A 19661-nucleotide genomic window follows, 5' to 3' on the forward strand; every position below is an offset into this window, starting at 1 on the left:
ACAAAATATGCACTATAATTTTAAAAATATGCCCTTATAACTGGACTGTTTCAAACATCAATATCTAACACATGCTGAAATATTTTCATATAGTACTATTTTTAATTCACTTTATGGGCCCTGAGTTGAAATGCATAATGAATACTTTCTGTAAATTTTCAAATAAAAATTAAAAGGATTTTGCTGCAGTCTAAAGAAAAAACCTCGAGTCAACATGGGAGTTAGAACACATTCACTTTGAAAATGACTGTATATTCCTTGAGAAAGCGAAAATATGCTGAATATGTCTGAAAATCCATCAAAATATGCTCCATCACGTAGAAACGGCCAAATATGCCAAAATATGAATTTGTATATATTTAGGGAACACATCACTCTTACCAAACAAAATATGCTAAGTCATTAAAAACCTAGCCCTAATTATGAATATTCACTTTCACAACTTTTTATTTTTTAGCAAATTTAATTCTACACACACAAGAACACGTCATGCAAATTAATTACGATTAGCATCAAATGTATTGGGTGCTACAATCATGTGCATCTAGCCTTCAGGCTAAGGTAACAGAGGTACATTACTTCACCATTAACAGATATCCACAATATAAAAACAACAGAAAAAAGTTCTTAAACCATACACAATTTTTCATTTTCTGGCGAATTTATAGTGTTGTAGAAAATGCTGCTTTTTTGCTTACATTTATAAGTACACAGCATCTGGAGAAATGTTTGTTGCATATAGGAATTCTATAGGAAATGCCAACAAGACTAAGATCTATTAAATAATAGACGATAACCTCATCTTCACCATCCTTTACGATAATTATGATCATATTTTCAATGTACTTTGGTTATCAATCAGATATCTGAACTGCAAGTTTTACTTTGATATTCTTTCTAATATCTAGTATTATAAAAGTGAAAATTTATTACAGAAATTCAAAGGAACCATAATTTTGCACAAGACTGAGAATGATAAGAAGGAAAGAAACAAGTTTCTGAACTGAATATTTTTTGGGAGTGGAATCCCAAGAACCGAATCAAGAAATGGAAGTGAACCACTTGTTCATTTTGCAACACTTTTCTCTTGCAGACTCCAAAATGCACATAAATTCCAGATGATCTGCAAAATTCCCTGACATTTCCCTGTTCTACATTTGCCTGACAAATAATACTTCACTGGGTGAAACATGCGTTAGTACCTTACGAGTCATACCACCATTATTACATGACTTTCTACACTGGAGTTCAATAAGTATCTTGAATGCATTTCTTCTATTTGTCTGTTATTCACTGTAAGTTTTGTGAGGTCCGTGATCAAAATCTCTGAAGTGAGGGAACTGGTTAAATAAAGAAAGCACTTGAGAATGTGTGCAATAACGTGCTCTATCGCCAGCTGCCTGTGGTTCAATGATGATTTTCTGTACGCAGTCAATGCAAAAGTTTGTAGCATCAAGTATGGTAAAGGTACCCCTGTGAATGTGCACAGATGCCATGAAGGCATATGGGGAGGTAGAGCTCCACATATTCTTGATATCTGTCATAGTTGCGATGATGTGATTAGCATCATGCCCGGCCACCTGTACCCCCAGGTACCCATTGATATGAGGATGGGTAGGCCTCAGAGCTGCACAGGAACAGAGAAATGAGTGGAAAATTTTTTGGTCCAGATCAGCTGCCCCAGGATTCAAACCTGGGTCTTTCGCATGGAAGCCAGATGCTCAACCAACTGAGGTAGTGGTTCACAATTTTACTGAAATTTCTACATAGTACATACATCTCCCGTAAGTGGCCAAATGTAAAGTTAATGTCTTTAGTCTATGTATTTTAGTCAAGATAAATGTTTGAACTCTCACATCTTCTAGTGACTTGAACCAGTGCTTTTGAACACGAATTGCCTGTAGCTTCTTATTTTATGTTACTTCTCAGTTAATTTTTTACTAATTGCAAAGAGGAACCTTGGTGGTCTAATCGGTAAGGTGTCCGACTGCCACGTGAGAGGCTCGGGTTCGGTTCCCAGGGTGGGTGAACTAAGCTTGGCATTTTTCCAGCCTTTCCCCTCACATAAATTGGCTCTGGGGCTCACCCAGCCTCAAATCAATGGGTACGTGGGGGCAACCATGGAGGGGGGGGGAGCGGTGTGATGATGATCACATCACCTCCAAAATGGCTGAGATCGAGAATGTGTGGGGCCCTACACCCACATCCACCAAATGTGCTGTTATGCACAGGGAACTTTACCTTGCACTCCCAAAGAACACTCATGCCCATGCCACAACTCAAACCTAGAAACTTTGGTGGTGACAAAAGTCTATTATTTAATGCACTCGGCCACCAAGCTGGTTACACTACTGCGGCAGAAATTATCGAGAAAAGCTAGTTAGGGGGAAAACACCTTACCTGAACCAATTCATCCTTTCTTCTTATGAGATTGTTTGTCAACAAGTTTTCCAACTTGTTCTTTTCTGCTTCCAGACGCATACGTGTACTGAAGGCTTCCTTGTTTTCCTGTGTTAACCTTCTGATGTCATCATTCAATTTGTCCACTTCCAGCTGATCCTGCACCGAGAGCTGAGACATCAATTCCTGAAAGAACATCATGTATCATTAGAATATACTCTATTTGGATCATTACTATTAATACATAACACAGAATACACCTACAGGTGTAACTTGGCGGGGGCAAAAAACATTTCAGGCTTATGAAAATGTACACTTTTGTTAAACCTCCAGGGATCTGAGGAGCAAAGTAATACCAGAATAATATTTGTGATTTCGCAAATGTCACAGTTTTCCAGCAAATTACCCTGGATACTATTGTTATGGGATGGAAAACGTTTTGATTCCGACCACCCAAAGTTAAGCCCCAAGTTGGATTCTGCCCTTAAAACTTACGCCCCAAATTATGCCCCACGAATGCACCAGTGGAATTGTTTGGTTTGGTTTGAGTTGCTGTTTTTAAGTCCACTGCACAGTAAGGCTAATTGGGACTGGACCTACAGTTTAAAGTGGGATCCAAACCACTTGTGCCTCCACCGGGTATCAAACCCGGGACCCCTTGATTACAAGGAAATGACGCTACCACTGCACCAGTGGAATTGTATCACATCATATGCTCACTTAAATATTAGAATTAATAGAATTAAGAATTAAATTGTAAAATTTATGGAAAATTAGTCTTGTTACTATTTTTTAAACAGTTGAAACACTGTGTTAAATTTGTACCAGAAATGCACAAATTAAGTATAAAAATCACTTATTTGTTCATATCTGTAATAATTTAACAATTGATTTATTTATTTATTATCCTGCGCACAACAGGCATCTGCCCTTTTACAGTGCACAGTAAATGTCTTACATAGGATTTATACACATCAAAATAATAATTATACACATTTCAGATATAAAAAAAAATACATAAAAGGTTATATATATCGTTCTAAAACATTACCGTGGATAAAAAATGAATCATACGTTACACAATTACATTCATATATGTATGGGTATATACATAAAGAAGGTAAAAATAATAATAATAATAGTAATAATAATAATAATAAATTAAGTAAGAATGTTGTCCATTAAATAGCCTTTATACTCAGAAAATTTAGCAAATATGTCCAAGTGTATGCCCCTCTCTAACCATTCATTATGCAAGCTACACATGGATAATATTAAAGGAAAGAAAAATGCACACTATACCTGATGCAACTCTGACTCGAGGCCTTCTTTCGTGGTCTGCATTGCTTCAAGGTTTGACTTGAGCTGTGCCAGTGACCTTTCCTTGGGAGTTCTTGACTTTTCAATAACACTCAGCTCCTCTTTCATCAATCTAATATCTGCTTTAACCTTGTCAAAAACGTCTCTGAAGAAATAAGAATATTGTATTCAAAATTATAACAAATGAAATGGAACAGAGGGATAGAGATTTATAAGTAAAATCGCTGATGTTCTTACTGATCCAATCAGTAAACAGCTCGTGATTAGGGCTGAGCTGATACCAATGTCGATGTATTGGTATCGGAAAGTATCGGTTGGAATTTATTATACCGAAATCGTCAGATACTTTTCCAGCATTTTGGTTTTCATGGGATCCACACTTTCGCGAAGTCTCATTATCTTGAAACTTATGCAAAATTCAAAGTTTCTTTTTATTTTGAACTAATTTTGTGTGGAAAAAAGAAGTGAATTCTGTAATACTATAACATGCAATAATATTCTTATGTGATCCTTGAATTTTATAAAGTAAAAACCTTGGTAAATTGATGCAGATACAGTAAACTTACATAATACGCGACTTACGTAAATTCGGATGTAGCTGTCACAAGACATTTTTTTTATTTGAAAAGTGTGATTTCAGTTTGTTATATTCGTTTATATATTTTTTATACTTTTATAGTTTATATCCGAATAAATACTGCTGCATGACGTTTCATTTACAAAATAATACTGTGTAAATAATATACATACGTATTCTTTCGTATTTCTAAAAATTAAAAAATACAAAATTATTTATTACTTACGTAAAATGAGTATCTATTTTGTTCACCGACAACGTGAATACGATAAAGATAGCACAGGCAGAACGCATGGGGAATAGTGTGATAAGAGGGCATCTTTTCTTTTTTAAAAGTTTTTAACTTGCACTGGTATTTAAGTGGAAGGTTTTATAGTGATTATTTTAACAAATTACAGTGAGCATGGGTCCAGCAAAGGTTTTAGCGTTTTCCAAATATTTTACCTTTAACATATTGTACCAATTCCTTTTCCTGATGAGTGTATGAATTGACGAAGCTATGAAAATTTTCGAATAGCTGAGTTATAGGGCCTGAAGATGGGAACAGTGGTTCCCGAAACGTTGTCAGTGAACAAAATAGATACTCATTTTACGTAAGTAATAAATAATTTTGTATTTTTTAATTTTTAGAAATACGAAAGAATATATATAAAAGTGAGTAAGTCGCACAAACCTGAAGTATGAATTCATACATACATGTCATGTATATATATATAAGGGACAGAATGAGAAAGAGTGCCAGAAGGGTGGATAAACAAAAATGACGTAGGAGACAGTAAACACTTACCACAATTGAAGAAAAGTCTTATATTTCGAGGCTATTGCCTCATTGTCACATTAGGTAGAAAGAACACAAAAGCGTAGAGGCACAGAATACTGACGCTGGCGTCCGTACAGTGTTGTCAGAGAAAAGTGATAGAACATGGATTCAGATGAGCAGATTCTTTCACCAGTGTTTACTGCAGGGTGGGTGGTGGGTAGGTTGTGGTTCGGGAGGGAATGGAGAAATGCTTGTTGGGTGGCTAGGTTGAGACAGGGGGTATGGTGGCGTGCATGCCTGATATGTAGGCCCTTTCCCATCACCTGCAGGTGGAAATGTCAGTGTGCTGGGGTAATATAAATATTATGGCTACATGGAAACAGTTGTTGAAGGTGGTGTTGTGACTGCTGGTGAGGGTGAGTTTTAAGTAGAGGCTCTGTGGTTATTGATGCGGAGGTTCAGGGGGGGTAGAGGTTTCACCCAGGTAGAAGTAACCACATATTTGACAGATGAGGGTGTATATGAGGTTGGAGGAGTGCCCTTTGGGTGAAGGGTGAATTCACAGCTGCGATAGGTATCTGGAGGGTGGGGGAGGTGATGAGTATGAGGCAGGTCCTTGCACCTGGGTTTCTTGCACTTGTGGGTTGGGGATGGTGGGATGGGAGCGGTGGGTGTATTATGGATCAAGATGTTCTTAAGGTTTGGGGGGAGGGGGGGGGGCGTCGGAAGACGACCCTAAGTTTGTCCCTAATGTAGACACATCCATCCATCTAATAATAATAAATATTGCAGTTTCTTACTAAGTTACACCTAAGCAATTTACAAATTCGACTTAACGTAACTCAGGGGGGGGGGATATTTAAACACTAATATTAATCAATATTATGAACAACTTTTAATTATTACGATTTCCAAGTATTGGTATCAGTGGGAATCGGTGAGAGAATCCACATCGGTTTCTGTATTGGCTCAGCTCTACTTGTGATTCAGTGCAAATTTGTTCCATTTACTTATCACTTTCATAAACATATAATTCATATGCTCTGGTTTTTTAAAGTAAATGTCTAAATATGATTCTCTTGTTAAGGCAAAACCTATTACAGTAAACATACATACATTAATTAAGGAGGTTAATGAACCATTAATGTTCAAGAAACATTGGAAATTTAATATCCTTTAAAGTACTTTTCGAGTCCAATAATTACTAACCACAAACTTTCAATATCATTTCCCGATTTTCTTCCAGTTTTTGTTATATTCTGTCAAAATTTGAGTTTTCAATATAGCTTAGTTTTCTGCTGAATATGACTAAAATTATGCATTTTGTATGCACTTTTGTGAAACACAGAACTTTTCTCACATCTAGAAAAAACTTGTGACCAAAGAAAAGTCTGCAAACCCTCAAAATGCAACAATTCTTATTCCTGAGATGAGCTAAGAACTTATTAAGCGTTGATAAAAATGTAATCAAATATTACTCTGTAAGCATTTTACAATTGGGTACAGTGTAAATTGTACCATGAATTCACATAGCAACTAGACAACAGATGGAAATGACTTATTAAAAAAATTGTTGAGTCGTTTTTTCAAGTCCTCTTTATGCACAGAGAGGCTAATCGGGATTGGACCTACAGTTTAGTGGTATCCAAAACACTATGCGGCCTCCAACGAGCATCGACCCAGGGGCCACTTGATTGCAAGTTGACATTACCACTATGCCATTGGGGAGACCCTATTACAATACTTCTCATTCTCTAAGCATCATGCATGACAAAATTGGTAGGCAAATTCACATCTTATGCCAAAATTGTGTTGTTTTGTAATTTCGTGTGCATGAAACATGTGTGCATGAAGCATTCCGAAACTTTTTGTTCCTATTGGCTATTTATGGCCATGCATTATCCACGGAACAGAGGGAGTGCCGCGATGAAAAAACAACACTTACTTTGCTTTACTATTCTTGGTTTCGGTCTTTTGCATCTCGGACACAATTTTGTTAATTTCTCCTTCAGTTTTGGTGAGCGTCTCCTTCAGGGCTCGCAGATCACCATCTGATTCTCTGATCTGCATCATTAGCTCGCTTCGAGTTTTCTGGATTTCAAGCCTCGAGCGGGAGGTGTTGAAGTAGCCACCAGTCAACGATCCTTTTGATGACACCTGGAAAGAGAAAGTCATTATACATTCTGATAGGCTAATCAGGACTGGACATGCAGATGCCTGTGCAATGTAACTAGATGAGAATTAAATCCAGGACCACTTGATTTTAAGGTAACCATTACAAATACAAAGAAGGTGTACACAAAATTCAAATATGAAACTTCTGGAATATATTTTTTTGCTTTGATTATTTTTCTGTTGAGATTTACTGATCGCCTTCCTCTCTTCTTGAAACACAGTTCTAACATACGTATTACACAAATAAATTAATTGTACACAATCAGCAAATTCATTGATATTAAGATAATGCTTGTTTCTCTCTCTTTACATTTATTGGCTCCATTTTTTCAAACATTCTTCATTTCTTGTTTGTTCCTTCTTGGGGCATTTTTATTTGGAATTTTCTTTCTTTAGCAACGATTTTCTGCCACTTTTTTTTTTAAGCCTAGTTTATGCACAGGAAGGCTAATCAAGACTGGACCTGTAGTTTAAAGAGCAATCTGAACCATCATGCATCTCATCAGGGTATCGAACCTGGGACCTCTAGACTACAAACGTGACGATGTTACCAGTATGCCACATTTTGGCTAATCACGACGATGATGATGAGGAATGGTGATTCAGATGAAATTAACAAAAGGACATTCACAAAGAGACCCATGCCAGGACTCAAATTTGGCCGTCGATGGTGAAATTGTGAGTCAAACATCACCATCAGCCATCGAGGTGGTTGTTCATTCCCTAGTTTGATTGCTTGACTGTTTTTACTTTGCTCTTCTGCCAGTTTTGCTAACCGCGAAGATGAGGATGGCTCATGACATGATGAATTTGATGAAGGGACATTCACAAAGAACACCCAAGCCATAACTGGAATTTGAACCTGGCATCGTAGCATTTCATCGTTTGAGTTTTTGGTTTAAATCCACTAACCCCTTCCCTGTGAAATTTTCCGACATAATGGTTTCCTGTTCTGTGTATTTCTTTTCTGAGTTTGCGTAGTAATATTTTTAAGTAGCTACTGCTTCAGCACAATTCATCCAAGTATCATGGTTCATACGTCTTTCTCTTCAGAATAGAACAGGCTTTCAAATGCTACCACACACATGTGTACATCAAATATGAGGAAAGGGAAATCGGGGAAATTTCCCTCCAAAAAATTGGGGTCCTCTGGACTGGCCCTGGATATAGGTACCCCATTATAATCTACCTTTAAAAATACTATGGTCTATACGTAATGTGTCCGCCAAGTTTCATTGCAATATCTTTGATAGGTATGAGGAAAAAAAATATTTCGCAATCCTGTTTGACAATACTGTTAGAAACTCACAAACTCAAAAACCAAAAATAAATCACCAACAGTTCAAATAACGCAACAAAAAAAATGTACATAAAGAAACTGACTAAACGTGGCACACAAACGAACTCACGTTTGCACTCTGTCAGCATAACACAAAAACAGTTTGAACTTCTTCTTCTTCATTTTCTTCTTCTTTGTCGGCACTGAAAATCATGACTACATAAAAGGTCGTTGTTTCTTCAATAGCATAACATATGTTTCACCAACAAAAAACGTATTATTCTGTTCAACACAGGTTACTTCAGTCAGAGATGTTCGCGGGCATAATATTACGTCATATAGATAGGCTAATTGGGACTGGACCTACAATTTCCAGTAAATGCGAATCAATATGTCCTCCACCAGATATCGTATACCTATGATTACAAGGCAATGACATTATGACTATGCCATCAAAGTGGTCCATTCCTTCCCTAGTGTTTTGACAAAGTGTGCAGCAGCAAATCATTATCCACTTGATCTATCAAGGTATAACCCATTCTGATTAATTCTTTTCATTGACAATTCTGGGTGTGTGTTCGTATCTATCAATGCCATTTTTTAAACAACCAACCTACCTTTCCTTAGTCCTGCTTCCATGCCTTTGTACCTGACCTCCGTGGCTACGATGCTAGGGGTCCTGGGTTCAAATTCCGGCATGGGCATGGATGTTCTTTTTGAGTGTTCAATCATCAATTTCTTCATTCTCATATTCGTGATTTGCCAAAAGTGGCAGAGAAACGGTTTCATAAACCAAATCAAACAATCATTCAATCAAGTTTTCATGGCTCTGATACACACACAATAAACTCTACGCTACCAAATGCTATTATTCTAAGCTATAACTCAAGTAAGATGTTTATTAGACAAGCATTAGTACTAAGCAGATAGAGAATGAAGAAACTAAGAAAAAAGTTACAGATATAGTTCATTTACATATAAAAGAAATATGATTTTTTTTATTACCTGATCACCATCCAAAGTAACACAATCAAGGCCTGTTGTTCTGGCTAACTGTGTAGCTACCTCCAGGTTTCGGCAAATAAGGGTCTTCCCGAATATGTACCTTAATGCTTTATCATATCTCTCTTCATAATTCAACTTGGAGACCATGGGGATAGCATCCTGTAAAAAGTAATTACGGAATGTAAACTTTCAAGTATTGGGTGTATGTTGATCCTTATTTATTAATTACATCCAAAGAGAAAAATTAGAATAAACTATTCTCTGTTCTTGATTTGATAACACAAGGTTTTGCCAAAGCAAATTGCTCCAACTTTTCCAGATCTTCCACGCAATATTAAAATAAGTTTCCAGACATTACATGGTGTTTTAAGATAATAAAAATTTTAAGTGATAAACTACACTTGCTATTCAAGAGAATCAACTTAATCCAATCTTGTCTAATAATTTTATGTCAGATTGGTAGAATATTGGTTAATCCTTTCCAGGCTCTGGTCACGAAAGCCAGAAAACAGTAGCGATGGGATCCTATGCGCTGACCACGCGTCACCCAATGAAAAGCAGCTCTGGCAGGCCCTTCGAGGGCTGTTGCACCATGGAATTTAGTTTTAATTTATAGATAGCCTGCAATGTTGCCAATATACCCATGTACCATTAACCTGCACCATCCCTAATAATTTAACATTCCCAGCTTTTTTCTAAGGTCAAGGTAGTTCTCATCACACCATGCAATGAAGGCACATAAGGGAATGTGGAGGTAGAGCACCACACATTCTCAATCTCAGCTATTTTTTGGGAGGTGATGTGATCAGCACTACACTCCAGATGCCTTTGCCCCTGCCCCAAAGTACCCAATTATTTGAGGCTGGGTACACATGCAGGGGAAAGGCAGGAAAGATTCCAACCTCACATCACCCACCCCGGGAATCGAACCCAGGTCATCCTTATGGCAGTCAGATACCCTACTAACTGGACCAATGTCGCTACTAGATTTTTAAAACATTTCTTTACAAAATTCCATGCCGTTTTTACACAAATGCCAATTTCTGTAACTTTTTCGGGGTTTTGAAGATTTTCAGCTCAATGGGACCCATAAAATACTCAGTTTTGCAGTAGGGATGATCCATTTCTCGATGAGAATACCCTGACCGATACTTGTATACAAAGGATAGTTACGGAGTCATAAAACTCATCACATCACTTCTATTAATAACAAACACAAAATAACTCCCAAATAATTCTCATGTAGCACTTTAAAATATCTTGTGACATTTTGTGAACTTCTGTCTACCCCCACAAGAAGATGCAAAAATAATGTTTTTGAAATGTTGCAAGCTTTTGCAGTTACACCAAAAAATCTGGATTATTATAAGTTGATTGCGTTCCGGACTGTAAAGGACCAAAACTCCTCTTGGGAGTTGTAAAGAAAACACGGGCACACACACTGATAACTAAACTATGTATTATAAGGTATATACACATAACACTTGATTACACTTCCCATGCACTCCTGTCTAGGGAAAACTGTTTACACGAAGTTGCAGCTGGTGTTACAACAACGTGCCACTAATGAAACGTAGCCACGTTAGGCTTACGGTATCCATAATTGTCCACGACGGTTTCTGACTGTGTCCCGAGTGGCTTCTCTACTCACACACTGGAAGTAAACTACCGCGCTAAGATGGCGGCAACTACACACCGCACTCAGAATGAATTAGCCAATGGGAATGCAGGTTACTTAAGGCATCTGATATACACGAATAAACAATTGAAGCTATATGCAATATAAAATATATATAAAGATAAATAAACGTGGTTAGTTTTATAGATAAATCTTCAACATAAGTATTCCTGCTTCATTTCATGATCCCCAATTTCATGCAAACAACATTCTTGTCCTGCGGATTAACCTGGAGGGGCAGAAAATGACCTAAAAATTTATACAAATGCATATATATTTATTAGTGCTCATTTAACTCTGCTCTTTATATGCTAGCTATCCATCATTCTCTGTCATTTGCAAAAAAAAAACAAGTCACTGCAGTATCGGTATCGGCCAGCGGTCACACAAGAGTAGAACACAAGAAAAAAATCCCAACAAACGAGGTATTATTTGTACCTCTAACTCCCTTCCACAGAGACAAGACATTCATTCCTTTTCCAAGAACTGCAGAATCAGTCTAGCATGATAATAATGCTGGTTTTTAACCCTTAAAGGATGGGCCGTGACACAGGGACGGCTTGTGACACCGGTGTCACAAGCAGCTTTTTCTCGTAGTATGTTACTTTTTTAATATACTGTAACTTGGATAATGATCAGAGATACATGTTTTGAGGTCTGCATGAGTCTAGAGGTATGTAATTAATAATTAGTGAAGTTTAATTTCATTATTACTATTTGGGGGGGAAGGGGTGAAAAATTGTGATTTATTTTTATTGGTTTCAAAAACATCACTCCTTTCTCAAACATTACTAATGTCAAAAGCATGGGTGGGGGTGGCAGGAGGGGAAAGGGGGAGGCAGCAGGGAAAGAAAGTCAAAAGCCTCCAGCCGCCAACAAAGGGTTGGAAAACAGCCGACTGCTCTTTGCTGTTTCACAAAACTGCACCGTAGGATTACAAAGGAAGTATTCATGAATGATTTGCCTTGTTTCTGTCGGTCATGCTATTTTTAGCCCCTTGCATCACATATTTACTTAGGTAAGTTGCCACGGAGGGTATGACAGACTAACAAAGCACGTTGGACGAATTGAAATTATTTGAGTTTGTGTGTGTGTGTTCCCAGCTTGTGGCGTGTGACCAGCGATGAATTGTGGCATTGAGGTTTCTTTCTCCTCCAACAGGAGTAAAGGGCATATAAGATTGCAAGAAGACCCGGTTTCTCACCGAGTGCAATTGACAACGAGTTATTACGTATGGATTCGGAAGGGGGAGACAAAAACATTGCTGACCTGATGACTTTGGGGAGTGACTCCAGTGACGACGAGGGGACTCAGGGTGTATCTTTGGATGACGAAAGCGACTCTGCTACTAATGACTCGACCTGGCAAAAACCAACTGAACTACACCAACAGTTTACTCCCCTACTACTTACAGGTAACCACGGTGTGACTGTCCCCATGGATGAAAATTCATCTCCCCTTGACTTCTTCCGACTATACTGTTCACAGATGCACTTTCCTGTCTACTGGTTGTGGAATTCCAAAGATACTACGATAAATAAATATACACAAGTGCGTACATTTTTCCACATCAATGGCAAACATAACAGGCATTATGCAGGTACCTTTTGGAGATTCACGTCCTGGCGCAGCCTGCGTGCGGGGTCCGATGAATTTTAAATTTCACGTAAAAAAGTAGTTCCTTTCCCTTTTTTCTACTTCTTATAACCGATTACGGATCTTTTTCCATCAGGATTATAGCACAAAATATACTGAACAAAACAAGGTATCATTTGTACCTCTAACATTCTTACTCCCGGAAATATAAAATTTCATTTAGAAGCATGCAGAATTTCAAATTTCCTGAACACACTCGGCATTAGTGCAAATACCTGGAAAATCTGCCATGGTGTCTAAGGGTTAAAAATGTCCATGTTCTTACCCCACGAGTTTGCGAGCAAGAATTGGTAATGAATGATTTCTTTTTTATTTCCACAAAGCGTTGAGCTGTTGACCACAAGGCAGTTACATGTCTTCAATGTCACGTTTTGGCACAACGTTTTCACTTTACTCCTGACTTTGATCTTGTCACCTGTTTCCCAGGAGTGTGCATCATTTCTCGGAAATGCACATGGAATTCCTGAAAGTGATCCCAACGGTAGGGTAAACAAATGAGATGTTTCGCTTGGCTGCTCTAGCCACTCAAAATCCGAAAATTCAACCAATACCACTGACCCTACACATCACCTTAAAAGCAACATTAGAGGCCAATTATCAAAATACTACTCACATTTGTCTGTGGATAATTCTGCTCCTTCACATGCAACCTGTTCAAGGGCATGAATGTCACTTCTCCTGGTAGCTTTTGCCTGTTCATTTCCTTAAGGATCTGGGTTCCAACCCTGTCCGATTCAACGATGTGGTGAAACAATCTGATAAATAAATAAAAAGGCAATAAACATGAAGCATATATACAATGTAAAACAATGCTTCTTTAGACACAGTGTAAACTTGCATCTACATTTTCTTTTAACACACACCCTGTTAGGCATTAACCTCACTGGTACCAATGTTGATACTTGAAAACTGTAACAATTGAAAGTTCTTCAGAATATTTGTAAATTTTAATACACAAGTTTTCCATTGGAAATATGAATTTTGCTTTAAAATTAGCATAATTGCACACGAGAGAATCATTTAATCACAAAATCACTTTCTCAAACGAATGACCTCCTGATTACAAGGTGACAGCATTTTTGCTACCCAACTGGGAATAGTTGCAAAGGATTACTTTTATATTAACGTTTATGATGGTATTGAACAACTTTAAATAGCTAAAACATACACATGTCGCAGGCACAGCTCGTGGATTATTTGCCTGGGGGATCCTGAAGTCACACAGTCAGCGTTTGGCAAATATTTACAAATGTAATAATACCTTCACAAAATAATTCTGTAGCTGGGAAAAATCTTAAAACATTCTTTATCACTGAATAGTTGCTCAATAGTTAATACTGTGATATACAGTTATTTTACATCTATCAAGAAACCAAGGTGAAAAAAAATAAAATTGGGATTGCACTGTATTTTCAAAACAGTAGATTTTCATTAAATTCTGTGGATGGGCCAATATGAAATTTTGGCTGATACCGATCAAGTGCCGATACCGATAACAAATCCGATATAAAATTAGAAATGGTCCATGAAGAACCTGAAATGTTCATTGATCTCCTTAATAAATGTGTGTTTCGAGGTGACTGCAGTGCAAAAGAAGTTGAATATTTAGACAATTACTTTTTTAAAAAGTAGGGCATCGAGATAATCCATAAAAATTACAACAAAATGGCAGAATTTTGCACTAAATTATAATATATTTATCAATATATTGGATCGGTAAAATAATTGGTAATTTTACCGATACACTGATATGCCTATATCGGCTGATACCGATTAATCGGTCCCATGAGCAACTAAGGATTCTGTTTGATGAATGCACATAAATATTCAGACTGTAAAATTTATAGTTTGCCAATTGTGTCAGTCTGTTACCTTCATATTTAATTTTATACAGTGCTGCCAGAATACATTGAATAAATTTTCTATGCAAGAAGAAATACTACTACTTGTAAATTTCCTGGGCTATATTTTTTCATTATATGTTTCACGAATCACGTACAAAAAATAAAATATAAATACGACTGATTCTAAAATGTCAGTCTGTTACCTCTGAAATTGTCCATATATAATTTGCATGATTAATAAAAAATATAATGTGTTATCTGAACCCTTCTCTTAACACAGGGACACAAGTTGCTTAGCAAAAACATGATAGATGTAAGTTAATTAATGAAGAGAAGAAAAATTCTGGAGATCAACTCCTAATCGAAAACAAATATAAAAAAAAAATCAAAGATACAACTGAGGTTGACAAGTGGCGCTCAGCACACAGATGGACAAAATAAAGTGCAACATCCAACCCCATATTGACTGCAAATCAAGCAGTAAGAACCTCAGTGGCCTGAACGATTACCAAGTGCAGTTATCAAGGCATGCTACGTGACAGAAGAGTGGGCTCTTGAGTTAATTCCCAGAAGGTTGCCCCTTAAACCCCATGCATGCATGGGAAAAGCAACCTGCCAATTACACATTCATTCCCCCCCCCCCCCAACAAATGTACTAACCCAGTGGTTCCCAAAGAGTGCTGGCTTACAAGGATGCTGCAAAATGTTCCAATATGTGCTTATTTAGTACTTTTTACACACAAATGTTTCTGAATTTGAAATATGAGTTTATTATTTAACTTAAGGCAAGCAACCTAACTGCACTAACTGAGCGTTGCAAGTGTTAGATAGGCCTACATTCTGACTTGGTCGCTGCGGAAGAATTTTGAAACGCTAAGGGTGTCGTGAAACAAAAAAGTTTGAGAACCCCTGCACTAACCTATTGCCAGCTGTAACTTCAACGGCTGTGTATATGCTCTTTTCGCAATCAAAATTTTCGATGACTGGTCCATAATAAGCTTCAGCTACTTGTCCGAAAGAACCGCCTCTCTCCTTGAAGGTATCCAACACTTTTCTTACACTGTCTCGACCATTCAAAATTGGCTAAACAAGATACGAAAATACAAAGTTATTCCACATATTAAAAAAAGTAACTGCTACATATAAAGTTAATATTAAATCAATAAATAAAAAAAACATTATGCTACCCCCAACATATTACAACATGCGATGAAGGCATATGGAGGTAAGGGCCAAACACATTCAAAATGTAGGCAATTTGTGAAGGTGACATGATCAGCACCATACTCCATCTGCTCCATACCAGCACCCATTTTTTTAGAGCCTGGGTGAACCCCAGAACCATTCCATGAAGGGACACTGCTGGAAAAATTCTCACCTGGGAATCAAACAAGGACCTTCGAGTCAGCAGTCAGATGCCTAACCGACTGGACCACATACGAGGGCGTACCCAAAAGAAACCAGAATTTGCCAAAAAAAAAAAAAAAAAAAATTGCCGGAATATGTAAAAAAAACATGAGTTTTATTAACTTTGAGTTACAAATACCTTAGTCTCCTTCAAAGTATTGTCCATTTGAAGCAATGCACTTATCCAAATGGCATTCCCATTGATTGAAACATTTTTGGAAGTCCTCAACTGAGATACTGTTCAAGGCCTGAAGTGCATGTTCCTGAACTTCAGCCACATTGGCAAAGTGTTTGCCTTTGAGCTCGTTCTTCATGCGGAGGAATAAAAAAAAAATCTCAAGGTGCAAGATCCGGTGAATACAGAGGGTGAGGAACAACGGGCATTCAGTTTTTCGCCAAAAACTGTTGGACACGCACAGCAGTGTGGGCTGGGACATTGTCGTGGTGGAGCAACTACCATAGCAAAATTCGCATCTCGCGGCGGAAGTCAGAAGTACGTCGGGCTTTCCCGCCAGATATGCTTTCCGGTTTCTTTTGTGTAACCCTCCCTTATCATTATAATGTTAAATGTAGTATCTAAATTATATATAGTCTTATATTTTAAGAACTTCTGTTTCTTCTAACGGAAAAAAAATACCAGTAGTCAAAAAGTATGTTATATTTTTAAGAGGTGCTAAACAAAAATTTGAGTATTGCATTACAAGGTGTGAGTGCCCTAGGCCCTTGGAAGTCATTTGGTCAAGTGGTGTTGAGTTGCATTTCAATTTGTATAAGAATGATAGTTTAGTAGCTAGGGAATGACTTCCATGGTGTTCGATTTATTCAAGACACGATTGAAAGGATAAAAATGTCGAAGCTTGTTATTGTGAAAATTTGCATAATGTGGTGGAAACATGAGAATAATTCGTACTCTTTATCGGGCCTGCATGTTAACCTCCTTAGCCTAAGAAACTGGTTGACCTCCACATACCTTTCCTGCCATGGAACGTAGGGACTGGTCAGCCTTAGCCAAATCCTCCTTCAAGGATGACATGTTCTGCTGTAGGGTATTCTCCTTCCTCCACAGCTCACTGAAGAAATAAAAATAATGCACTTCATAAATGACAATGTGCCGACACTTGATAATGCAGTATAAAAATGAAAGGGAAGAAAGACTATGAAATATTTACAAATAGCAATGCAGGATTAAGATGATTGATTTGGTTTATTTTACTTCCCTCTTCTGCCAATTTTGGCTAATCACGATGATGATGATCAATACGATGAAGTTGAGGAAGAGAGAGTCTCAAAGAACACTCATCTTCAGGCTGGCATTCAAAACCCGGGACCTTGGGCATCATAGCATGCCATACTCCACCATGCAGGCCGGAGGTACCAATATACTCCCTCTGTCCCATAATTATTGTCCGGTACACCTTTGGTTGTTGTCTCATAATAATTGCCCAATATTCAAACTGTGACATTGGTGTATACAGAAGAAGAACATAAAACAAGGGAATGAGTCATACAACTTTACTACTCAAGGATCAGTACAAATTGGGCTTTCCATCTGCCTCTTCGTCTGTCATTTCCGTACTATCATTTTGGCATACCGGACTATAATTATGGGACAGAGGGAGTAATATTTATCAATAAAGATTATAGATACATGATATTTTACCAATCATGTATAAAATCACAAAAAATGTAATGCACCTCTTTAATTAATGTATGTAATCAGGTGTTTTGCCTTAGCAAAAAAAAATCATATTTTGACATTTTCTTACAAAACAAGAACATTCATAAAAATAGGAGCAAAATAGCAGAATTCTGTACTCATTTACAGGCCTTTTTATAGAAATTGGTAAAATTATAAGTAATTTCACCAGTAAATCAAAACATATGCCTACATCACTTGATACTGGCATGATTAACCTGTCACATTTCTATTCATAACAAACCGCTAACACAGGCCATTAAAAAACTAAAAGGTAAAAAATGGATACCATGAATGATAAAAACTAACAGAATACAAATGAAAACTTACTTTCTTTCACTCTGTAACTGATCCTTCCTCTTCTTTAATTCATAAAAACCTTTATTGTGGTCATCAATATTGACTCTGTGGTTTTCCATTTCATTTGTCAAGTCCTGAAAATAAAAAAAATATATATTTTTCTTTTCCTTTGCAAATATCCTAACAAGGAATGCTAAAATATGTCATGTAATGGGCTAAAAAAAGGTAAAAGTTAAGAAGTTATCAAGTGTAACTATTTATTTTTATCCCTAAATGATGTTAATACGAGGCTTGTCCAGAAAGTAAAGATACAAACGCATTTGCACGTTAGGGGAAAAATGTGTTCCAAAGTTGGCAACACTGGCAGTAAGCGTGATCCATACGACGAGGATTGGGAGTGAGTCGTCAGTGCTGCGCTGAGTCTTGTGCGAGGAACACGCGTTGGTAATGGCAGCGGCAATACCGAATCCCGCGAAGTGCGCGCCGTGATCAGGTTTTTGCAGGCACAAGGAAAGCATCCATCGGAGATCCACCGAGAAATTGTGACTGTGTATGGGAACGTAATGAATCGTCAAAATGTGGCGAAATGGTGCTGTGCCTTCGCAGAAGGTCGACGTGATGTTCATGATGAAGAGAGAAGTGGGAGGCCGTCCGTGACGACCGTCGCAATCGTATTGAAGCAGAGGTGCATGCGAATAGGCAGGTGACAATTCGAGAATTGTGTGTGATGTTTCCTGACAGTTCGAAAACCACTATTCATGAAGTTGTGAGTGGGTTAGGGTACAGAAAGTTGTGTGCACGCTGGGTCCCAAAACATTTGACTGACGAACACAAAACCAAACGACTGGAATATGCACTGGACTTTCTTACTTGCTACGCAGAAGAGGGAGATGCATTCCTGGACTCGATTGTGACAGGTGATGAAACATGGGTGTTCCACCATACACCTGAATCCAAGCAGCAGTCACTGCAGCGGCGCCATACCCAATCTCCAAAAGCCAAAAAATTCAAAAAGTCAATTTCAACCCGCAGGCTGATGGCAACCGTTTTCTGGGATCGCCACGGCATCCTGCTGGTGGAAATAATGCTGCCTGGAAGAACGATTAATGCTGAAACCTACTGCCAGACTTTGAAACATCTTCGACGTGCAATTCAAAACAAACAGAGAGGCATGTTGTCACGTGGAGACCGCTTTATTCATGACAACGCCCGCCCCCATGCAGCGAATGTCACCAAGGATCTGATTGCACAGTTTCAATGGGAGGTCCTTCACCATCCACCATACAGCCCCGACTTTTCACCCAGTGACTACCACCTGTTCCTGTACCTCAAGAAAAATGTTGGTGGAAACCACTTTGCCGACGACCATGAAGTCAGGGAAGAAGTCAGAACTTGGTTCCAGATGCAGGCAGCAGATTTCTACGATTCAGGGATACAAAAACTTGTTCCGCGTCTCAACAAATGTTTGGACAATGGTGGCACTTATGTGGAGAAATAGCCTCTGTATCAGTGTATCAAGTGTAACTTTAGTTGCGAGCAATACATTTCTTTAGTATCTTACTTT

General features: G+C 37.9%; 1 protein-coding gene across 2 annotated transcripts in view; it reads right to left on the reverse strand.

Moving 5' to 3' along the window:
- The window catches only part of SMC3 (structural maintenance of chromosomes 3), a 77108-nt gene that overhangs the window by 21198 nt on the left and 36249 nt on the right, over nt 1-19661 (reverse strand). For both annotated transcript variants that reach the window (XM_083143221.1, XM_083143220.1), the window contains 8 exons: nt 18128-18231; nt 17072-17171; nt 15614-15777; nt 13464-13605; nt 9517-9675; nt 7003-7214; nt 3703-3865; nt 2401-2586 (listed from right to left, as the gene is read on the reverse strand). In XM_083143221.1, the coding sequence (XP_082999347.1) occupies nt 2401-2586; nt 3703-3865; nt 7003-7214; nt 9517-9675; nt 13464-13605; nt 15614-15777; nt 17072-17171; nt 18128-18231 (1230 nt within the window). The remainder of the gene's footprint in view (nt 1-2400; nt 2587-3702; nt 3866-7002; nt 7215-9516; nt 9676-13463; nt 13606-15613; nt 15778-17071; nt 17172-18127; nt 18232-19661) is intronic.

Source organism: Lepisma saccharinum, chromosome 21 (genome assembly GCF_977018435.1).
Source record: "Lepisma saccharinum chromosome 21, izLepSacc3.1, whole genome shotgun sequence".
Lineage (NCBI taxonomy): Eukaryota > Metazoa > Arthropoda > Insecta > Zygentoma > Lepismatidae > Lepisma > Lepisma saccharinum.